Here is a 24,293-nt window from a genome sequence, read left to right on the forward strand (position 1 = left end):
ATATTTAATACGCAAGTGCATGACGTCAACGTTTTCACAATTTCGCGTTTTTGTTGTTTACACCGAGAAGATAATGGTATCAAAAACTTGAAAACGGTCTCGCGTAAACGGTTAACGGTAAAGTTATTTAAAAAAAGTATACTTTTGTGTTACCTGCAACTGAATCCGTGTCTCTCCCTGACAAGTTCAGTGTTGATTCAGTTCGGTTCAATAAAGTTTATCAGTTATGAGTTCAATTCAGCTACAAAGCAGCAGTAAATACGAAAAAAATTGTCATCTTCTCAGTTCATCACCTCAAAAATATCTTATTTAAGCAACAGAACATTGTCAGCAGATGATGACTAGGTGCGCAATGTTGTTTTGATATATTGAATACATTTGTATATACAATAAGTCGTTCATTAAAAATGAATGTTATTTTGGATTAAAAACACATTAATTATTGATGCACTGTTGTGCTCATGAAGCTAAAAGTTGAAAGTTTTGTCATTTGGTGTCGTGAATCAGTCTAGTTTAAAAGCTACATGAGGCTATTTTATGAACAGAAGAACGCATCTTTTGAGGTAAGACATCGTTTGGGACTTACACCATTTTAGAATCTGTGTTTCAGTAAAGTAAACATAATTACGTGAGTTTCTGCTGACAGGCATGGGATCTGGACACTTTGTATAATGTTTTTTTTTTATTATTCTATGCAGGTTTTTTTAAGGTTTGTTCATTTACTTCATAGTTGTGTCCAGGTCATATATATATAAATATAAAATAATAAAAAACTGTCATGAGTGCTTACAATCCCATAGGACATAATTATGGTCTGGCTGTAGGGGTTCCCATAGAAACCCTCTGTGGCATCCCTGATCAGGCAGAGGAAACATATTCCACTGATCTCATCTGGATGAGAAGAAAACAATCCCTTAAGTGCACTCTATTGTGCACTATATGTCTGATGGCTAGGCAGCTCGGTGGTTCTGTGTTCAGATGTATAGTACATTGACCTTGTCAAAGTGGGGTTGGTGTTGTGTTAATTTAGTGCTGTAACCCAGTTAAGGGTTACTTAATAAGATAGAAATGCTGCTGAATCATTCCCCCCGAGGGTCTTTCAGTGTTCCTGTTAACATCACTCTGCATGGCGCGCGGCGACGAAACATTCGGTACGTATGGAGATCAGATCCACATTTTATTACAGCTTATTGTCCAGTTGTGACACTAGTATGAGGTAAAAAGTATTTTGCATGAAGTTATTCCAAATATGACAATAGAAGCAACAAGTCCTTGAGTTGGATATGTTGTTAGAACATAATATAAACCTTAAACAATTTTTGTCTCCACCAAGTAGAAATTATCTAAAATCTACGAACTTCGGTCAATATTTACTCACCCTCATGTTGTTCCTGTAACGTATTTGCTCAGTTTTGGTTTAGTATTCAGTGTGTTCTGTTCTCCATGGTTTTTGATTGATTTATGCCCGTGTTTCTGGTTTTGTAAATTATCTCTGTGTATTTAAACCATCTGTTCATTCAGTTTGTTTGTCCAGTTTCGTCAATGTTAACGTGGCTGTGCTTGAATGATTATTGTTTGATTTATAACAAAGACTTTATTAGTGATAGGCCTATTCCTTCGTCCTGCGCTCATTACAACCATTCGTGACAGTTTCAACACTCATGCCCTTGTAAAAAAGAAGTGTACTTAATTGTAGTCAATGTGCACTTATTGTGTACTTCAAATCTTAAAGTTTATTTATATTTTTAAACTGTACTTGCAGATAGTTTTAATGAAATAAAAACGCCACTGTAGTGTACTTAACGAGTGTACATTCATGACTGTTTCTTAACACACTTAAGTACACTTTTAAAAGGGCACTTGTAAAAATGCCAAATTAAAAGTTTACTTTAAAGTACATTTTAAATCATTGTTTTAATAATCTTTTGTTGTGCTTTAAAGAAGTATACTAATTTTGATTTGTTGACTAACATACTAAAGCACATGTAAAGGATTTGATTATAATTTTACTGTAGTGTGTTATTTGATATAATATTTGAAGTGAATGTGTTTTAAGTGTATTAAATAGCTGATTTATCATTACAAATGTGTAATTACAAATATATAACAATTGCAAATAAATTATAATTTCAATAGAAATTACATTAAATCTATTTAAGTTTACCATACATGCTTTTCAGTACATTCAACATTACACTTGAACCATATATAATTATGAAATTACATATAAAAATGTGCTTAAGTCCTTCTGAAGTGGGTCAAAAGCACTCTAAGTTCAACTAATTGCATTTAATATAAATTTAAATTATAATAAATGTTAATTTAATTGTAAATAACATGCAATTAAGTGTCGTAAAACATTAAATTCAGTGTAAGTAAGTTAAGTATATTCAGTTACATATATTATTTTAAAGTATATGATTTCCATAATCATGCTGGTCCCACTTTATATTAAGTGGTTTTAAAGCTGCAGTAGGGAGTTTTGAGAAAATGTTGACTTAGCCTGAAAATTTGAACAAGCACAACTTACAGGTCCAACCCCCTTTGCTCTCTGCTGCGCTACAGCCCTCCCTCCACAGCTCCTCCCCCACAGCGGAGCCTGCCGTGGACGCGCAGGCTAGTAAGCAGGACCACCGATGACGGCGGATTATAAAGAGTTATGGCACATTCACTAATAGGCATGAAACATCAACAATATGCTTTACATTGACTATGGCCTGCCCATACTTTGACTACAAACTTGGTCCTCAAATCATTATGTATTTTGCAATACATGTAACTTTATAACTTTCTATAAGTTATAAATAGCTAGTAAGATAACGTTAAAGGATTAGTTCACTTTTAAAAAACTTTTGCTGATAATTTATTCACACCCATGTCATCCAAGATGTCCATGTCTTTCTTTCTTCAGTCGAAAAGAAATTAAGGTTTTTGATGAAAACATTCCAGGCTTTTTCTCCACATAATGGACTTCAATAGGACACAAACGTTTCAAGGACCAAGTGACAGTTTCAGTGCAGCTTCAAAGGGCTTTAAACGATACCAGACGATGAATAAGGGTCTTATCTAGCGAAACGATCGGTCATTTCAAAAATAAATAAAAAACTTTAAGTTTTATAAGCACAAATGCTCGCCTTGCTCTGTTCTGTGATGCACGTTCGTGACTCTCCTGTTCGAACTCGTTCATCAAAATGTACAAATCTTTTTTTGAGTCATTTCGTTCGTTGAATGAATGAAATGACTCCGAAAAAGACTTGTTCAAAATGAACAAATCTTTTTTCGAGTCATTTCGTTCGATGAATGAACGAAATGACTCGAAAAAAGATTCGTTCATTTGGATGAACGAGTTCGAACAGGAGAGCCACGAACGACGGTACGCGCTCGCGCTGTGCAAGAGAGGGGTGATCAGCGCCTACACGAGCGTGATTGACACCGCTAAGACATTCCTCCTGGCTCTGATTGGTTGTTTCTGACCGGGAGCGGTGTATTTCTGCAAATGGCAATAGGACCACAGGGAGGAGCCAGAGGAGCTTGTTTTTTTCACAGATTATCTGTCTCATATTCTACTGTCAGGACATAATGACAGTTTTAACAAATATTTGTTTACAAAAGTTACCTACTGCAGCTTTAAGTATTATGTACTTTGAAAAATATGTAGAATGTACTTATTGTGTTGATGTTGTATTGTAAAACACTTGTGCTGCTATTGAGGTGTAATACGGGTAAGGTTAGAGACAGGTGTGGTGTTATGGGTCGGTTTAAGGGTGGGTTAAGGTGTAAGAGAAGGATCATCTGTGTAATTACTAATGTAATTACATACATTAATTACAGCTGTAATTACATGCAGGTATTTTTAAAATATAAGTACAATGTAAAAACATGTATGTACACAATAAGTCCATTGTATCAAATTATTAGTTTCAATGTAAGTACATAGTACTTAAAGCCACTTAATATAAAGTGGGACAAAGATATTTGTATTTTTTAACCCCATACAATGAAACTCAGTGGGGTTCATAATTGTTTGGAAATGAAATTAAATTAAATGAGTAAATGGTGGCTTTTCCATTAGTTGAAGTTGCAGTCTGATATGAATATATTTTTCGATTGAAATAAAGATCTTGTAAAATAAAGCCTGTGGTAAACATAACTCGATGCTACTTTGACGTTTTGTTTGTAAATTACACACCCATTGCGAAATTGCAAATTATGAATCTGGGGAGTTATGTTCATTTCTGAAAACATAAGCTGGGGAGTTATGTTCATTTTCGAAAACATAAGAACCCCATGCCCTGCATGATACATCCTCAAAGCTGTAAAGCTGTAAGTGCCATATTCCATGAATCAGTAGTGTCAATTTAGACTTCCAGGATCGGACATCATACCTACACCTATCTATTCTGTTCTGTTCTCGTCGGTAGATCACGAGCAGAACTTTCCACTCCCATCGGCGATTTTTTGGAATTGCGCTCTCACGCTTATTTGCTCTGTTTAGTAAATCTGGCCCTTAGGCCTTGTGCATGTTATAGTAAATCTGCAGAAATTGATTTAAAGAAATAGTTCACCCAAATGGAACATGTCATTCCAAATCCACATGTTATTTTTTTCTTTGTTATTTTAGGGAGATTTACAGAATTTTCATGAAATTTTGAAGATTGCTCAGAAATTCTCCTTTTGTAATCCATGGAAAAAAATAACACCATATAGGTTTGTTATGAAATAAAGTTGGGTAAATAATTTCTGGGCGAATTATTCCTCTAACTGTTTCTCAGGGATGCCTTCCACCAGCAAGGCCAACTGCAGGAAACTGGAGGAAACTGGAGGAAAGAAAGGGAGCTGAGATGCAATGAGAAAGCCAGAGCTCAAATCCCAGAGTCTAGTCTGGGAGAAGACAGAGCCATCCTCTTGGGCTTCACCATGATGACCTTCTCAATCCTCATGTACTTTCTGGTTGGAATCGCAATGGTGAAACCATGTCTCCATAGGTTAGTAGCAGGTCTTCAGGTAGACTGCTTAGAAAAGGACACTTTTTATGTTGTAATGTTCTTGTTGATGAACTTTGCGATTAAAACAGCTTTTGCTAATAATCACTACAATTAAATGTGAAATCTCTTTAAATAAATATGAAATAATTTGTCAAAACATAGTGAGCTGCCTAGAAAGTCCTCCAGTTTATTTCTATTATTATATTCTATTATTTCTAAAGGGTCCTATGCTTTTTCACTTTTTCAACTTTAGTTAGTGTGTAATGTTGCTGTTTGAGCATAAAAAAGATCTGCAATGTTACAGAGCTCAACCTCCACTCTAAAGGGAGATATTTTATGTAACAGAATCCACTTTTCAAGAACTACAACGATCGGCTCATTTGGACTACAACACACTTTATCCAGATCTTATGAAGTCATAATGTTCCTCATTTAAATAATAACCCCCCCCCCCCCTCCCCCCATGAAATACACAAAAAAGTTGGCGAGACCTGGTTGAGCTGCGCTAGAGAAGATGAAGTGTTGCCGCTGTTTTATCCACACCCCGGAAAAAGTTTGTCCTGAGGTTTACAAACTTAGAGTGGTTAAAATTGATTTTTAACACTGTTAAAAGAAAGACAAAGTACAATGCAGGCTATACGCACAAAAGCTTCTCCTGAAAGACGTAGCAGTTTCCATTTTTTTGTTTAGGGATCACAACTTGTAAGTTTGTCTTATTATTTGTAGTAGTTTTTTCTATTGAAGCTCAATTATAAGCTTTATGTAGTTGCTATGATATAAACAAAGGGGAAAGCTTTGTCTCCGCTATCCTGCTAACTAACATTACAGTATTGATGTAGTGTTTCTCTATAGCTTTTGTAAGCTCTTGTTTTTTTTTAAGACTTCACCTCCCCTTAGGAAAATTATTTCCCGAACTCGAGCTAAGCGGTGCTAATCACAACACACTTGGCCAGCTAACCAATCATAGCCCATTTTGTAATTCTGAAGGAGGGGCTTCATCAAAAACTAAGCATTCAACCAGACTGGGGAGAGAGGAGCTGTAATAATGTAAAATATGTGAAAAAATAATGAGTTTTTTTAACAATCAAGCATGAAAACACATTCTAGTACACACCAAAAACAAAATCAAGACTTCATAAATTTGCATAATAGGACTCCTTTAAAAGAAATCCCAGCACAGTTTTATCTCAAATGCTGTATTGTGTTTAATTTACAGAAAAAAATGGCAGCTGTGGTTGCCAGAATAATTCTGTAAAAATAGTTCAAATGTAATGTTCATTAAAAATGTAAACATATTTACAGAACAATCTGTAAATTTTACAATTTAAAATGTTTGGGTTACATATGTAACCCTGGTTCCCTGAGATCACTCCAATTTTATTGGCCGACGAACATCTATGACGTCATGAGCGGAGCGCCTGTGAGTATGAGAGGGTGCCTGGAAAATACATAATGAACTCTTTTCTCTTAAGGAGACATGCAGGCAAAGCCGATGCATAGTAACACAACACTATGTCTCGTTCCCCTTCAAAGGGAACCAGGGTTACATACGTACCCCAGACGTTCCTTTTCGACGTGGAACTTAGATGCAGAGTCGTGTTCACCTAGCTGGAGTCAAAGCAGGTCAACCCTCAGGGCGCACATTTCGACTCATAGACTGCTTAGAGCTGCCACTCTGCCAAATCTCAGCTTCTATGGCTTATTGCAAGGGAAATCCCAGCCTTTACAACCTTCCTCCCTTCTTTGCGGGGCAGGTAAAAACCATAAATTTCCCAAAGGGCACAGCTTTAATAAGGCAAGCTATGTCAATGTCTGACAAAGCCCTCAGGGGGTAGCTTACCAAAGGGGGTAACACAACTACAACCTTCAATCTACCACTTCTTCCCAGGGGGAGAATATATCCCTCATCTCACAGAAAAGATGCAGATACGTAAGGGACATAGAGCAAAGGCTCTCGCCATCTCAACTCAACCCCTAAGGAATCCGCAGGGGAGCTTAAACTCTTCTTATTTACCCTAAAGTGCTGCTAATAAGGGAGACTGTTTCCAGACAGGCTGCCCCTATTTGCCAGGTATAGGTCAACCAGAGACTTTGCAAGATACCCAGCTACAGGGGAGGCCTACTCCAAGACCTAAACGTAGTTGGGGAGGGAATAAACAGAACTGAGGGGCTTTTTTTTTTTAAATCACGATTCCCTAAAGGCTATGATAAGAGCAGCTCAAGAAAAGGAGCATGCCCCTCCAAGAGGGAGCCTTATCCTACCCATGGAAGGAGGGAAATTAAAGCAAGGCATAAGCAGTGTGCCAAATAATTTTAAGTACCCAGACTCCAGACCCCAAAGAAGCCACAGGGGAGCTAGGCTTTGCTTTAAACCCCTAATGTATCTGAATGAGAGCAGCTCATACCCTGCCATGAGTAAAGGTTCTCTTCCTAAGATCCACTACTATTAGAGCCTTGTATATCTCATTTGGCTCTAGGCCTTGTAGAGTACCCTCCCAAACTCCAACCATTGGAGAGGGATGTAAACGAAACAGAGGGAGCCTTTCTTAAGAGCAGATTAAGAAAGGGAGCCTGCAAAGGTTACAACCTCCACTATTGCTGCCCTTTCAAGGGGGAGCATAATCCTTACTCCTACTCAGGAAAGGAGGGAGAATGAAAGCAGGGCATGGTACAGTGTGCCCACCACTCTTATCACTCAAACTCTCAAACCCCAGGGAACTACAAGGGAGCTTAGGTTCTACTGCATGACCCCAGTTTAACTGGGGGAAAACAGCTTAAGCCTGGCTTAAATAAAGGCACTCGACCTATATCACGTGACAGATAACAAGGAGTGCCGCCAATAAGCAAACTTCCTCTACTCATTAGTACTGTCGCCATGGTTGAGTACCCATCCAAAGGGGAGCAATATCCTTGCTTTACGAGCCAATAATATTTGGGGAGGGAGGGAATAATATATGGTTCTATTCAGCCCTGCTCTACCTAAGGGGTACCTAGGCAGCCTATCACAAAGAGCAAACCAGGCTCCTTAGAAATGCCACTGTTCCGAAGGGAAGTCTATGTCCCTATTGCCATAAAAAGGGAGGGAAAAGAAAGCAGAGCATAATGGAATGCCCAGTAATTCTGTTGCCTATGGCTCTAACCCCAAAATAAGCCACAGGGGAGCTCAGGCCCTACTTAAAAAATCAGCAGCTCATACCCCATTTAGAATAAAATCACTCTACTCAAATCCTGCTATAGTTAGCGAATAGCAGAGCACTTATCCAAAGGAGAGCGATACCCCTACTTCAAGACCCAATGTTAGTTTGGGAGGGCAATAAACGAAACCTAGCTGAGGTAAATACTAATATATAGAAGGTGCACAATGCCAAACACATAATACAAAATACCACCATGGTAACACACAACACTAAAATAATGCAAACATTAATTTCACAACATATGATGTAACATAAAACCCTAATGTACATAACTGATAACAAAACACTAAGCATAAACATTATTATTAAAATAAAAAGTATCACACAGTTTACGGCTTTTCACTGCAAATTATAAGATTTGGGTTTTTTTTTTAACTTCCAAAAACAGTACATTTAACCATGTTTTACTGTAACATTACATGAAATGTAAAGTTAGATCAATTACAGCTTTTCCCTGTTTATAGTAATGGAACTTACTGTTAACCAATTAACAGGTTTTTACAACAATTTTTATATAGAGCATACCTTATTATGTTTTTACATTGTAAGCATTCACATAATAATTCATGTTTATCTTTCCAACAGCGACTGGAAAAATTCTGCCAACTGCTCGTTAGTCCAGATTGATTTGCTGGATGAAGTGATGGACTGCCGTGGCATTGTCAGCTTTAAATGCCTGCGTGTTTTGGTAATCATTTCGTCCCCTGAAAAAACACTTCGACTTTACTACAACGAAGAGGCTGTGAAATCCAGGCCGAAGGTACAGTTGTCAGTGTTATTTAACTGAGTGGAGGATTTATTCATCCTGTCATTACAAATTCTATATTATTTTCATTCCTCTGGTTTTATGGACTATGATTTTATTGCCAAACTCCAAAAAGAAAGCACCATTAAGGTACAAGCAAATACGTTTTTTAAAAACTATTATTTGCTGAAAAACCTTCTACTCTCCTGTACCTCTCAAATCTCATTTGCAAATACTGTATGCATATTAAAATGATGACACACAAGAACCAATTGGCATTCGGTATCTTTACAAATTTGTGCAACTGAAAAAGAGATTTGACAATAACTTATATTTCAGTCTGTTGCTCACACAAAGCTAAAATGATTTTTAAAAAACTTTTTCTTATACACTTACGGTGGCAATGGCATTTAAAAAATATCTAAATCAATTTTAAACAATCAATCCTACATTAAATATATCTTCTTATATTCAAGGTCACAATAAACACTTATGAATAATAATAAGAACAATTACAATAATATTTTAACAATTTATTATCTTCTATATTTCATCAACATGTTTATTGATTAAAATATCTTATTGTTGATATTGAACATAACATAACCTTTCAAATAGATATGTATATATATATATTTTTTTTTTATTCGTTGTGACTAGTGAAGTAATACATAAATGTATTTCATAAAATTCTGTGTTTTTATTTTGTGGTACTGACATTAAAATGTATGATGATTTTTATGTAAACAATTTATTTTAATTAAGACATTTTAATAGTGTGATTTTTGAGTCAAAATACTGTATATTACAACAAATATTGTTTCATTCTATCCTTTTAAAATTATTCTTTTATCACTTTTTTGAACAGGGAATTATGGAGAAAAGTAATGGAGCGGTAAGATTTTCAAAATTAAAATGATTATTAATATCAGTTATTTTAAAATAATGTTTAATGTTCCAATGTATGGATACAAATATGTTTTAAAACATATCAATCAAAACAGTGAGAAACCATGTAGTGTATATATCTATTTCAGTTTGCCATAATCTTTTCCCTCAGTGCTTCTACACTCCGAAATGCCAACGAAACAAGACAGAACAAGAGGCTGAGGCCGGCAACATCAAACAAGTGTTAAGTACACAAGGGGAAAACATGACATGCTATCTCAGTGCTATATACCCAGATGACGCCATCTTGAGGAGGAAATACTCCATTCAAATGGCCTTCTATTACCTGCTGTGGCCCAGCCTCATGTTGTTTGGTGGAATCCTCCTGGTGGGACTGGTGAAACTCAACCAGCATCTTGCTTTCCTCTGCACTGAGATCAGTAGAGAGGAGTTACTCGGCAAGCAGAGTAAACAGACAGAGGGAAGGATCTACCGGCTCTTAAGATGCAGGCCTGGGGGCAACGTGGAGCAGCGTGACCAAGTTACAGTAGCTAGAAAATAGTATAATGTGCCTCTAATGTAATGGTCAAGTTAGTAGTTATAATGACTTAATTCATCATTCAGTCTTATGAAATAATATTAGTGCCTTATGCCCTAAATATGGCCAAAGTTTTTATACATTGTGATTGTTCATTAAAGTCAAATAAAGATGGCATCTGAAAGTTGCAGCTGGTGGTCAGTTTCACCACTTTCGATGTCATTTCTGGCAAGAAATGACTATTATAGTAATTAAATATTCGCTTAGTTATCACCCAAGTACATTCTTTTTTTCTATAGATCATTAAACCATTGGGCTGCCTCTGAAGTCTGTCTGAAATCACTTTGATTTCATGTGCAAATGCTGCCTGCAAAGTCATTGCCTGATAGGGCAGCGAGGCAACAAGTCAGCTGCCTAAGTTTTTTGGGACACAAAGTTTTTTTTTTGAACTTGCAATTCTGATTTTTTTGTCAGAATTGTGTGATGTAAACTCGAAATTGTAGGTTTTTAAAAGACTAATTTCTAAATATATAAACTCGCAATTATGAGAAAAAAATCTGACTTGTGAGATAAAGTCTAAATTTTTCAAGTCTCTTTTTTATTTTTTTATTCTGTGGCAGAAACAAGCATCCATAAGTTAACGCACATTTCCTTCAACCCTAAAAACCAACACAATGCAATGCGAAAAATCAATACAGAAATGTTCATATTAATTGGGCCCTATTTTTACAGACTTTTTTTAGGGTGTAGAAATATTAGCAAATCCCCGTGGAGTAGGACCGTTCAAAGTTATTGTGTCAGTTTATTGTTTAAAATGGTCCTTATGTGCATATCCTGGATGTTTAACAATGTCACACGTAATGCGTGACGCTTCTCAGAGATGGTACAAGACCGGCATTTATGGTTAAAAAGTACATAACTTTTTTTTTTTTTTTGAAAATGACTGATCGTTTCACTAGATAAGACCCTTATTTCTCGACCGGGATCATGTCAAGCCTTTGAAGCTGCATTGAGACTGACATTTGGACCTTTGAACTGTTGGTTGCCATTAGTCCAGTATATGGAGAAAAATCCTGGAATGTTTTCCTCAAAAACCTTAATTTATTTTCGACTGAAGAAAGAAAGACATGGGGGTGAGCAAATTAACAGAAACTCTTTATTTGAAAGTGAACTAATCCTTTAAATACACTGAGAGTGTAATAAACTTAACAGAAACATGTGTGGGATAATTAACATGAAACACAACTATGAACACAGGCAAACAGGAACAGAGTAAGAACGAAACAGCTTTTTTACCTATGAAATTTTGTTGATAAATTATAATTAATCAGTATTTTCTTTCTTTTTGATTTATCATTATTGGCAATTTGTCCAATTTAAACTCTTTACATTTTTTATCCATCAACAACAAAAGATAAATGTTTTCCAAAGGCTTATAACAGATAAGATTAGAAACAGTGTCAGAAAGGTTAGATATTTAATGTATATTATTTTGCACTATTAAAAAGTCCTTATCTGAACAGCACTAGCTCCATCTGGAATAGCGCTTCAGAGATATGATTTGTGGTTACAATATAGCTTAGCCATGGAAGACTAACTTATAAATTTCTAGTCAATCCAGTCAACAGCAGGAGACCAAAACCCATTTGAAAGAGATATTAAAGCTCATCCATTCACTTCACCAAGTCTGTCAATGACTGTGCCCCTTTCACTTTGGTGCTTTGCAAAATTGTCCACACAGTATGGAAAGGTATTGAGTGAGCTTGACCATGAGTATGATGAGGGTTCCTCCAGAACACATGCAGGAGGGCCAGAAGAGAGAGTGGAAAACTGCACTGCTGCCATGCGGATGCTTCAGAAGGATACTGGCCTGATGCTCGCTGGAGTCGTGGTAACATGTTACCTGCTGGTGCGTCTTCAGATGTTCTGAAATATTCTGGACCATAACACGCAGGACGCTGTGGTCCTTCTGGCATTTTGGCACATAAAAACACTGTGGAAATATTTTTAAAAAACTACTTTAAACAGTGAAAAGTTTTGTATCTAAAGAAAATTATTTACTTTAAATGTGCAATTTTGGATATATTTTAATATCTACACTTCCATTCAAATGTTGCTGGTCAGTGAGACATTTCCTGCTGAAAAATCCAGCATAAGCCTGTCAAGGTGGGTTGCAGCAAACAGACGATGAAGAGGAAGATCAGGCTAAAAATATTTATCACACACTCAGAAGGTAAATCCAAATAATACAGGCGAATAAACTCAACCAATGCATTAATGAGAACAGACAAATGAACACTGAAAATATTGTAACTTAAATACAAAGCAAATGGGAACTAATGACAAACACCTGTGATGATTAATGAATCTCCATAGTACATTTACAACCATCCTTGTCAGAACAAACTTTACAAGAATTAATATCATTCTGGGTTCTCTTACGAGAGTATCTCTCGTACTGCGTAATATCTTACGCTATGGGGAAAACCTCTTTTCCACGAGATATTGAAGCCAAAAATTATCCTTAATTTTGAATCAATGTAAAACGCCGAGAGAGGTCCTGCGTGACGGCATATTTAATGAGGGTGCTTCGCGCCCATTACGTCATGTCCAGCCAGGATAGGCGTGGCCTTGGCCTATAAATATAGCTCGATAGGCTGATACAAACTGATTTTTATCTCTTCAGCGAAGCTCACGCATCGCTGGATCCGGAGTGAGAAGCCGTGCCATTGAGACAAGCCTTCTGCGGGACGAGCCTTGAAACTGAAGCAGCTGGCCTTCCGCTGATGCCTATGGTGACTCTGAGGACTCGCCTGGCATCCTTCTCGGAGCCCGCACTTCTGCCCGCTGTAGTGCCGCGCCGTAAGAAGCGCCGTGCTCAGCGTGCCCCCGAGCCTTCTCCTGCCCGCCAAAGCTTGCCGGTTCGCCCACCAGCTTCGCCGGCATCGCTCGAGTCGCTCACCGACGGATAACGGCCGCTGTCTGCCGCCGTTCCACCATTGAGATCAACGAAGCAGCCGAGGCCTGTTCTATCCTGTCATCGGAGAGCCCGCGAGCCTTCTGGGAGACGGGCTGGCATTGAATCAGAGTTGATGCTTCTGCTCTCTCAAGCCGTCGACAACCTCGGCCTGACTGGGAGGCGCCCGTGCAGCCCGCGCGCAACCGGCTGGATAGATGCTTCCTCAAGAAGGACCACGCCCCGTCACAGTCTAGACCAGCGCCTTTCCTTCCTGAGCTTCACGAGGAAGTCGCGAAGTCTTGGAACGCCCCCTTCTCGGCCAGGATGCGTACCTCTGTCTCTGCAGCATTCTCCACTGTGGACGGTGCGAAAGATAGAGGGTACCTTTCTCTTCCTCCAGTGGAAGCAGCGGTAGCATTCCATCTCTGCCCGCCCTCTGCTGGATGGCGTGCTCAGACGGTGCTGCCCTCGAAAGCCTGCCGAGTGACATCAGCCATGCACGGTCGCGCTTACACCGCCGCCGGGCAACCTGTGTCAGCGCTGACCACAATGGCTATACTGCAGATCTTGCAAGCCGACCTTCTCCGTAAAATGGACGAGGAAGGACCGGAAGCGATCAGCGTGGCGGATTTGAGGAGCGCTACAGATCTGGCTCTACGCGCTGCGAAATCTGCTGCACAGGCCGTTGGGCGGAACATGGCTTCTCTCACTGTGGCTGAGAGACACCTTTGCCTAACATTGTCTGAGATGACGGAATCGGAGCGACTCTGTGTTCCTCGACGCGACCATCTCCTCAGCTGGCCTCTTCGGATCTGCCGTCAAAGATTTTGCGGACAGATTCCTAGAGGTTCAGAAGACATCAGAGGCAATGAAGCACTTCTTACCGAAGCGCTCTAGCTCCGCAGCAGGTCGTTCAAAACAGCCGTCTGCCCGGAGCTCTCAGCCGCAGCCTGCACCCCCCGCCGCCGTTTCTCAGCGCCGCCAGGCCCGAGACCACAGACCGCGCTCTAGCGAGCTGTCTTGCCTATGTCTGCATGCTGCCGCAACGCGTTTTACATTGATTCAAAATTAAGGATAATTTTTGGCTTCAATATCTTGTGGAAAAGAGGTTTTCCCCATAGCGTAAGATATTACGCAGTACTCGTTCCCTCTCTAGAGAGAACGTCCTGGTTGCGTATGCAACCCACCGTTCCCTGAAGGAGGGAACGGAGGACGTAGTCGACGCGACTGAAATGGGATCACGCTAGGGAGCCTATCATCTTCGAGTACTATTGAACGAGCCAATGTAATTGGCGTGCGTGATTCGCATCACACACTCCGCCCCCGCGGCGCGGGTATAAATACGGAAGTGGATGCACGCACTAGTTGCTTTTCGCTGAGGAGCCGAGAGTAACCCGGGGTCAGCGGTGGTCCAGCGGTAGTGGCAAGGGGACTACGTCCTCCGTTCCCTCCTTCAGGGAACGGTGGGTTGCATACGCAACCAGGACGTTCCCTTTCAGTCGATAACGTCGGACGTAGTCGACGCGACTGAAATGGGATCAACCATTGAACACGCCACTAACGCTGCCACCTTCCAGTGCCTAAACCAAAGCCTCCTGATGCCCCCGTAAACTTAACGCGGGGAAGGACAGGGCTTAGGCCAGGGAAGTCACTGCTGTTCCTACAGGACCACTGGGAAAGCGTTCCCCGTACGTTGGAAGGAAGGGACGCTGCGGAAGCCACATCCAACCCGAGGGAGGAAATGTGGAGAATACACATATGAACTGGGCGGAAACCGGGCAGTCTAACATATGGAATGTCACTGGGGTGGCTCCAGCCTAAGACGGGGGGAGACACACCGGACAGTGACGGCAGAGAGACTCTGCCGAGGGAAGACACGGGCTCACCGCAGGGAGCCGTATCGTGGAAGAATACACACATGGGGTCACCGAAGGGACCGCAACATATGGACCCAGCCTAACACAGGTTCCACACTGCTTACGAGTGGTAGGCCTAACACCAGACGTTCCGCACGTCCGACGTCGGAGGGGTGTGGAGGAACTCAACAGGGTTCAATTTTAAGGGAACTCAACTGGAGTAGAAAGGCGCACGTATCCAGTCCATAGGAGGGGAATGGCGCAGCAAGCCGACACTTGAACCGGGCTCACGGTGAAACTGGCTTCATGAGAAGGGAGCCCATGGGAAGCAGCGGTTCAACTAGGTGTCGTCCAGCCCCCAACTCTAGAATCTGTTTAGCAAAGTATATCGTCAACGCCCAGGCGGAGCACTTTACACTCATCATAGAGGAGCTCAACACCTAAGTGGACATGTTGCATCTCGGATCTTTGCCGAAATGAAGGCAAGCACTAAGTGCAACTTTGCATGGAAACAGCCTTCCCTCTCTGCTGAATTCCAACAGATATTTGAAGAGCTGGTCTGAGGTCTATGACTTGCATTCTGTACACGTCCAAGCGAACGGACAGAGAAGCCAGGGCTGGATCTGCCTCCTCCAGGGCAGCGCTTGCAGGCTCACCACCTGCTCCTACTACGGGAGAGGTAGGAACCTTGGGCACAATCCGAGCCGGGGTCTCAGCTTGTGAGAGTTAGCCGGCCCAGACTCCAGGCACAATACGTTGACCGAAAGCGAGCAAGTCCCTACCCTCTAGTAGAGACCACGCGAGCAGGAGAACTGATATAACAGAATTTTTAACTCACTACCTGCAGTGGCTCAGGGGCGGTCTCTGCAGTGCAGTCGCACCAGGGACAAGGCCCAAGAGGATAAAGAGGGACACAAGGATTTACAAGACCTTGCTCCTCAGGAACCTGACGATCAGAACGTGCTTCTGCATACTTCTGCAACACGATGAGCGTCGTTTAAACACCGAGGCAACATAATTTTGAGGGTGATTTAGGAAAACAGCCTACTGCAACCCATTTTGCAGGAAAGAGAGCACTGAAGTGATCGAAAGCTTTCAGGATCTCCTCAGGGGAGAAGACGCACTCAACGACTAGGTTCCACTTCTAAAGGCGTAAGCACGCTACCCAATTCTAGGGGGTGCTCGCAGAAGTGATGGTAACTATCACATGTTCTTGTGATAGCCACCTGAACCTCCGCGTTCAGATGTAAGACCGCCCGGAATCTCCGGGGGAAGAACGCGTGTGCCATCGTGCCCCGTCCCCGAAAGAGTTTCCAGGGGAAGTCAGGAAGGCTGTTGAAGGGAACCAGGTCTAGTTGGGCCAATAAGGGGCAACTATGAAGACCTGTTCCTCTCCTGACATGGCACGTAGGTGCAAGTGACGGGCGCAAAAGACAGGAGCATTGCTCAACACAACATGTGAAGATCACTGGGCTTCAGGAGCATTTTCTGCTCAGCACTTGGGTGTGACAAGTTCACTGAGCTTCAGGAGCATTCCTGCTCAACACCTGAGTGTGATAAACTCACCGAGCTTCAGGAGCATTTCTGCTCAACACTTGAGTACGAAGAACCTCACTGAGCGACAGGAGCATTTCTGCTCAGCACTTGAGTGTGACAAGTTCACTGAGCTTCAGGAGCATTACTGCTCAACACCTGAGTGTGATAAACTCACTGAGCTTCAGGAGCATTTCTGCTCAACACTTGAGTGCGAGGAACTTCACTGAGCACCAGGAGCATTTCTGCTCAGCACTGCGTGTGATGAATTCACTGAGCTACCTGTGATGGACTCACTGAGCTACAGGAGCATTGCTGCTCAACACCAGAGTGCGATGAACTTCACTGAGTTTCAGGAGCAAATCTGCTCAACATGAAGAGTGATGATTTCACTGACTTGCAGGCGCAAGGCGACCATGAGTCGCAGTCACTTTTAGAAGGCTCACTGGGGTTAAACGCATTTCTGCGGGCCCCTGGGGCCGCTGAGTCCCAGTGTTTGTCCAAGGGTAGTCCGCTCGGTTTACCCAAACACTGGCGGAAAAATAAAACCGGGGGGGCAACTGAGCGGCCCCGGAATGGTCATGACCCAGCCGGACCCAGGGGATGGAGTCTCCACTTGCCCTGGCTATAACTGTCGTGAGGCTCGATGGCGGCACGATTGAGTAAGCGGGAGGAGTGGAATAAGGCGCCCTCAGAAGCGTCTGACTCCAAGGAGGAGGTGACGGGTGAGTTTGTGACATGCAGGGGAAGCTTGCGCAACGGTCGCAATGTCTAACAACTCGAGGCACGAATGCCCGTGTAGTCGGGGGTCGCCCAGGCCCCCGTTAAAACACGCCCTTTGTACATGGCCGCTCTGTTGAAGAGGGTTTGGCAGCAGACCGGGATGAACTATAGTCACACAGGGTGAGCTGCTCTGCCACGGTCACCTCGGGACTCGATCGTGAAGCTAGCGCTGAAGCGGTCACATATGGAGGGAGCCAAAGGCTGCGACTACCATATACCCCAGGAGCCTCTGAAAGTTCTTTCAGTGGGACCCTTTCTCACTTCAACACCAGCTGAACACATTCTCATTGGAGAGACATGTTGGACCGAGTACCTCTCCAAAACTAGAAAAGAGATACTCAGCCCGTGGGCGAGATTACTCTCTTCCAGTTGACCTGAAGACCCAACGGGCTCTGGAGCACTCGAGGGGAAGGACACTGTACTGATACTCCACCCTTAGACGCAACACACAGGATGGCCTGCGGTGCGGGAGGTAGAGATCTGAAGCACATGTCTTTCAGGTCAAAGCTGCAGACCAATCTTGGGCCAAGATGGTCACGACCCACCACCTAGTAGCACGAAGAACGAGTTTACAACTGGCCTTCGTACCGGCTGGAGGAGCGGCTATATCAAATCCTTCGCCAGCAGGATAAGATAAGCACGCACAAGTCAGGAGCACTGCTCAACACTCGGTGTGATGAATATCACTGAATTTTCAGGAGCACGTCTGCTCAACACCTAATGTGATGACTATCACTGACTTGAGCGGGGTAGCCGAGCCTGAGGTGGGGCAGCAAAGTAGAGAGAGTGGTGTTAGTGTGCTGTGCAACACTTACCTGTCTCCACAAGCGGCAGGGGGCGCGTGAGAAGGCGGATGACCGGGTCCTCGAACGCACCAAGCTGCCTGCTGGCGACCAAGGGGGAGCTGAGGGGTGTAAGGCTATACAGGGTCACACCCGCCAGACTGGCCCTCTTGGGACCCAGGAACAGATGAAATTGCTCTCTCTTTGAAGTGTGGGTACCGCTTGCTCCGCTTTTTTTTTTTTTTTTTTTTTTTTTAGGGAGCCAGCGGCGGAACAGACACACACAAACAAAGGCTCCACCCGGCCCTCACCCGGGGGGAGGGAGTGATCATGCCACTCCAAGAGCATCTCATCCATTCCTGGGCGGCCCGCTCCGGAATGCTTTCGCTGTCGCTTGCCACCTGGCTTGGCAGCGCCTGGAGCGGGCTGGGCGTCTCTACTGCGGCCGGCTCCCTGCTGAGGCCTGGGTGGAGGCTGCTGCGGAGGCCCAGCAGGAGCGGCGGCCGGAGAACGCCCACGGCGACGAGCAGGCGGAGGAGCTGCCACCGGCGGCGGGTGGAGGCAGCAGCTGGCCACCGGGGCAGGATGTGCCGGATGACCTCCGTCTGCGCTTGAGCGGCAGAGAACTGTTTGATGCAGTTCTCCACCGCGTCGCCGACCAGCCCAACCTGGGAAATTGGGGAGACCAGGAACCGAACCTTGTCCGCATCCGCCATACCAACCAGGCTGAGCCAACGAAGGCGCTACTGGACCACCAAGGTGGACATCGCCAGACCGATCACGCACGCTACGACACCCGTACCCCGGAGGGTGAGGTCGGATGCAGTGCGGTGCTCACCTATGAGCGCACGGTCTGGATTACCCTCGTGCATGCCATGGGTGCCCTAGCCTGCAGCAACGCCATGGCACGCAAGAGAAAGGGGCTTGCCCACAGGCTTTGTAAGCTCTGCCCGTCGGAACGGACGAAACTCACAGGCCTTAGGGGGGAGACGAGGATCCCCCCAAAAGGCAGCGGCCGCCGGACACAGGTGCACCTGTGTCGACAGACCGCTCCAATGGAGGGACACCTCGCAACCCTTCACCGTTCCTCCATCAAGGGTAATGAGGGGGAAAAGCTATTCAGGCAGTTTCTGGCAGAGAAAGATGCTGTTCACCACCTGATAAGCTCTCCATGCATTTCGGGAAAGAAAGGCACTGGGGCGGCGAGCTGAGAACCAGCTCGGCCCGCCCCAAGATACCAAACTCCAGATTCCAACCGAGACTGAACGGGACACGGTGGAGGTTCCACTCGAGCCCGGCAGCCTCGGCGGCCCGTTTCAGCATAGCTGATAATTCTGGATCCGGCTCGGGCAACATTGAACTCCCGGAGGGAGACAATGCAGCCGAGTCATCATCTCCAGAAGTCAGCTCACCCTCTGATGCTGCAATCGGCGTCCTGTCCTCCAGGGGAGCCCCGAGTGAAACCGCTGGCCCACCCATTACAGATGGACCAGCAGACAACACAGGAGGCTCCAGTGGTTGCAGTGGAAGGGAGGAGTGAGGAGCCCACAGGGAATGGTTACCGGGCGGGACATCCAACACTATCCTCCGGTCACCCATCCCACACAGCACCCGAGGGTGGGGCATGGTAATGGGGACTCGCTCTCCGCGAACGAAGGCGAGTCTCGCCCTCAACACTGCGACAGTCATGTTCCCACAGTGAAAACATGAGCTGTCCACAAAAGCTGTCTCAGCGTGCTGTAAGCCAAACACGTGACACAACAGTTGTGACCATCAGAGAGAGACAGGGAACGACCGCACCCAGAAACGCACGGGCGGAATGACATCTTGAAAAAGACGCAAACGCACCCGTGTTGCTCTTTCAGAAAATAGGACCGTCACCAGTGCCGGAGCACACAGGGAAATGACCGCGGCAACACTGAACAGAGAACTGAAACAGTGAAGCACTCACTTTTCCGCCCTCTAACCAGCCATCAACACACATAAAACATTTAGAAATTTGTTGCTGTTAAAACAGCAGTTGAGAGCTCAAAGCTCGCGATCACCGCTGCACTCGCGCTGTAGAACACCAGCACTGGGAGAGTCTTCCTGAAGAACACCGACACACTCGCTCGTTGTAGACAACAGCACTCTCAGAGACATCAAACGATCGGCTCCGAAGCGAAAGGCAACTAGTGCGTGCATCCACTTCCGTATTTATACCCGCGCCGCGGGGGCGGAGTGTGTGATGCGAATCACGCACGCCAATTACATTGGCTCGTTCAATAGTACTCGAAGATGATAGGCTCCCTAGCGTGATCCCATTTCAGTCGCGTCGACTACGTCCGACGTTATCGACTGAAAGGGAACCGAGGTTACGTTAGTAACCGAGTACGTTTTTTTCTTCTAAACTTCCTACTTTACTATCATGAAAATTGTCTTTCTAATGCCTGCTACAGACTGTGCGATTTGGGCAATCCTATAAGATCATTACAAATCACACTGTACGACATGGACCGAATAAACCTGGGTACAACATGTGGGCTATGTAGACTGTTCGATGATAACACCTATTGAATCACATGCTACGAAGCAAGTTACGAAGCATGTGATAGTGGTGAACAAATAGAGCGATGAATCGCACTTTGGCAATTGTGGTTTTTATGTACACTGAAAAAAAAAAGAGCAGGCAAAAAAGAATATGGACTGGGTCATGGCTAGGGAAAAGAGGTCAACTTGACATGCCAATTTTGCAAATGGAGCTTGAGGTAAGTACAGTAGTTTTAAGTTTTAGAGTCATGTCGCGTTGATCAATAGGCTATTTCATGTTGCATTTTTATTTGCTAGTCAGTAGAAGTGTCAGACACTGTCAGAAAATTATCGGGTAATTTTTATTATCATGTATGGACACTTTACTATCCCATGAGGCCACGGGACAGGATTTGAGAATGACAGTGAAGTGACATAACTGACACTGGTAGGTCACATGATAATGACAACATGGTGAATGTAGTGCATCCAGATTACATTCATACTACACACATTCATACTAAATATAAAGTACTTTTTTAGCGGTTGTGAAGTAATTATTTATTCAACATAAGTACCTACTCAAGAGAGTATGTGATTTGGGATTGCTGTTTAGGAGAAACCACAGTTGAAAGATTCACCTCAGAACTGAAGTCCAGCATCTCCTCATTGTGAAACAGCAGCCCGATGCGGCCGGTGGCGTTCAGGCTGACGTAGACCTGTAGACAGGGGAACTCAGAGCTTCTCCAGCAGTCAAAGCCACAGTTGTATGAACAATTGATATTCTTCGTAAGAGTGGTGTTACGCACAATACAGGTGGTCTCATCTGTCAATACACTGCATAATACAACAGAAAGAAAACTTTTAAAAGAAAGATAACTCTTATAAGTCACACTTAAAAGTTCCAAAAACATAATTGAAATACATATAGTTCAGGGCTAAATATTATTGAAGCAGTCGTGATGTAACACTACCTGTCTGCATACGCGCGCACCATGGTGATACGGATCACAAAGTACATCATGACTGAGCTGAACACCATACCCAAACCCAGCAGAATGGCCCTGTCCTCCCCGGCTTTCAGAACTGTTTCTTTCCTTTTATTGTCCTTTAACTCATATCCCCACAATCTCTTGTGAATTACCCTGGGAAAAAACGTCCAAACCGTGAAATATATTATAATGTATTAAACATTTAGTTCCAGTCCTGGGTGTTGATTGGCCACATATGATGACACGGATAACAATTCTTAACTTAATTAAGTTAATTCTAACTTTGAACCAGTTTCACCAGCGCAGCTGGCAGATATTGTCTCTAAAATGAACGGAGGTAGCTGCAGACTGGATGTTCTACCTACTCATCTTTTTAAAGATGTTTTTCCTACTGTGAGTTCTAGCCTAACAGCTATAATTAACAGTTCTCTAATGAACGGAGTGGTACCCAATAGTTTTAAACATGCAATTCTTCATCCCTTGTTAAAAAAACCTAACTTGGATCATACAGTATATCACAACTATAGGCCAATTTCTAAATTACCTTTTATTTCGAAAATTTTAGAGAGAGTGGTTTATTCACAGTTATATTCATATCTGAATACTTATAATATTTTAGATACATTCCAGTCAGGCTTTAGGACCTGTCATAGTACAGAATCGGCACTGCTCAAGGTCACTAATGATGTATTATTATCGTTGGACTCTGGATCACATGTTGTTCTGGTTTTATTGGATCTGAGCGCTGCCTTCGATACAATAGATCATGAAATTCTTCTCAATCGCCTGGAGTGTTGGGTTGGTGTGCAGGGTATAGCTCTTCAGTGGTTTGCTTCGTATTTAAAAGGCAGGCAGTTGCTGTGAATCTGGGAGACTTTTCTTCCACATTGGCCCCTTTAGTTTGTGGTGTCCCTCAGGGGTCGATTTTGGGACCGTTGCTGTTTTCGCTCTACATGCTTCCTTTAAGCAGTGTTTTTCGAAAGTATAGCATTTCATATCATTGCTATGCAGACGATCTCCAATTTTACTTTCCTGTGAGCTTAGATAAAACCTTTTCGTTGGACAAAGCACAGGAATGTTACAGTGACATTAAACTCTGGCTATCTAGCAACTTTCTCCAATTAAATGAGAGTAAAACTGAGGTTTTGATTTTAGGCTCTCCCGTCTCTTCTTGCTTTCCTGATCATTTGGGTTCTTTATCCCTAAAGACTGAGAATCATGTAAAGAGTTTAGGGGTAATTATGGACTCATCACTTAACTTTAAGAAACAGATTGGGGCTGTTGTCAAAGGAAGCTTTTTTAAGCTGAGATCAATTGCTAAAGTAAAGCATTTTTTATCTAGTGAGGATTTAGAAATTGTAGTTCATTCTTTTATTACATCTAAGCTTGACTACTGCAATTCTTTATATATCGGTCTCCCCCAGACTCTTCTTGTCCGCCTACAGTTAGTGCAGAATGCAGCGGCAAGGCTTTTAACGGGGGTGCGAAAGAGAGAACATATTACTCCGGTACTGCAATCCCTACATTGGCTACCGGTCAAATTTAGGATTGATTTTAAAATTCTCTTGTTTGTTTACAAGGCATTGTCAGGCCTTGCCCCCCAGTACATCAGTGATCTTATAGTTCCTTACTCTCCTTTTAGAGTTCTCAGGTCCTCCGATCAACGACTTTTAAAGGTACCTCGTTGTAATTTAAAATCAAAAGGAGATCGTGCTTTTTCCGTGGTAGGTCCCAAACTTTGGAATAGTCTCCCATTCCATGTGAGGTCAGCTCCATCGATTACAACTTTTAAGTCTTATTTAAAAACGTATTTATTTTCTTTAGCTTTTGAATAAAGTATGTCTGTTTTGTTGTATGACTTTCATGTTATTATTCTGTAAAGCACTTTGGGGCAACGTCTGTTGTTAAAAAATGTGCTATATAAATACAGTTGCTTGCTTGCTGCTTGCTTGCTAACAATCACCAAAATTACATTACTTGTAGCCTACATATATAGGCAGGTAGAGCAAGTGGTAAACAGATGCACACCTTTGTTGAGTATCTTGTGTTGTTTTGACCCCCTTCACAAAGAACATCTTGTCTGATACCGGTCAGTGAGATCTGAAAGATCTGAGTTCTGGAAAGTCATAAAAACAGAGAAATCCACATTTTTTTATATTTACATTTATTCATTTAGCCGACACTTTTATCCAAAGCGACTTACAAATGAGAACAATAGGAGCGGTTAAACTAACAATAGGACAACAATATGCAAGTGCTATGACCCTTCCCAGTTTAATCTAACACAGTACCTGTATTTTTTTAAAAAAATATAATAGATATAGAATAAGATAACATGTTAGTATTAATGGATCAAGTGTTCCCAAAAAAGATGCGTCTTCAGAAGTTTCTTGAAAATGGACATTGTTGTGGAGTTTTGGAGCAGCAACTGGCAACCAGTGCAATTTTGTGAGAATTTTGGATCAGTTGTATAGGTTTGATAGTGCAAGCTGGAAGACCAGCCAGGAGAGCATTACAATAGTCAAGT

At 42.9% G+C, this 24,293-nt stretch overlaps 2 protein-coding genes across 2 annotated transcripts; one reads left to right on the plus strand and one right to left on the minus strand.

Annotated features, from left to right (window-relative positions):
- The first annotated feature begins 1,068 nt into the window (after positions 1 to 1,068).
- kcnmb3 (potassium calcium-activated channel subfamily M regulatory beta subunit 3) lies at positions 1,069 to 10,474 on the plus strand. Its single transcript, XM_077214628.1, has 5 exons — positions 1,069 to 1,151; positions 4,773 to 4,985; positions 8,768 to 8,942; positions 9,796 to 9,822; positions 9,988 to 10,474. Exons 1-5 carry the CDS (start codon positions 1,069 to 1,071, stop codon positions 10,375 to 10,377), a joined length of 888 nt encoding a protein of 295 aa, XP_077070743.1. The 3' UTR covers positions 10,378 to 10,474.
- Positions 10,475 to 11,925: 1,451 nt separating this feature from the next.
- Positions 11,926 to 23,892, minus strand: kcnmb2a (potassium large conductance calcium-activated channel, subfamily M, beta member 2a). The gene is made up of 4 exons (XM_077204354.1): positions 23,795 to 23,892; positions 21,749 to 21,919; positions 21,416 to 21,611; positions 11,926 to 12,346 (listed from the first exon to the last, which is right to left on the minus strand). The coding sequence occupies exons 1-4, from the start codon at positions 23,839 to 23,841 to the stop codon at positions 12,062 to 12,064; spliced, it is 699 nt and encodes a 232-aa protein (XP_077060469.1). The 5' UTR covers positions 23,842 to 23,892; the 3' UTR covers positions 11,926 to 12,061.
- Positions 23,893 to 24,293: the final 401 nt, after the last annotated feature.

The sequence above is a fragment of the Siphateles boraxobius genome, unplaced genomic scaffold (genome assembly GCF_051911475.1).
Source record: "Siphateles boraxobius isolate OS27281-9 unplaced genomic scaffold, OSU_SipBor_1 1, whole genome shotgun sequence".
In the NCBI taxonomy this organism is placed as follows: Eukaryota; Metazoa; Chordata; class Actinopteri; order Cypriniformes; family Leuciscidae; genus Siphateles; species Siphateles boraxobius.

Excerpts from the sequence above, each read along its gene's own strand:
- kcnmb3 (XM_077214628.1), top strand. The coding sequence starts at position 1,069 with ATGCTGCTGAATCATTCCCCCCGAGGGTCTTTCAGTGTTCCTGTTAAC. Across the intron at positions 1,152-4,772 it reads GCGCGGCGACGAAACATTCG|GGATGCCTTCCACCAGCAAG; the intron begins GTACGTATGGAG and ends ACTGTTTCTCAG. Across the intron at positions 4,986-8,767 it reads GTGAAACCATGTCTCCATAG|CGACTGGAAAAATTCTGCCA; the intron begins GTTAGTAGCAGG and ends TCTTTCCAACAG.
- kcnmb2a (XM_077204354.1), bottom strand. The coding sequence starts at position 23,841 with ATGTTCTTTGTGAAGGGGGTCAAAACAACACAAGATACTCAACAAAG. Across the intron at positions 21,612-21,748 it reads GTGCGCGCGTATGCAGACAG|TGTATTGACAGATGAGACCA; the intron begins GTAGTGTTACAT and ends TGTATTATGCAG. Across the intron at positions 12,347-21,415 it reads TGCTGGACTTCAGTTCTGAG|TGTTTTTATGTGCCAAAATG; the intron begins GTGAATCTTTCA and ends ATATTTCCACAG.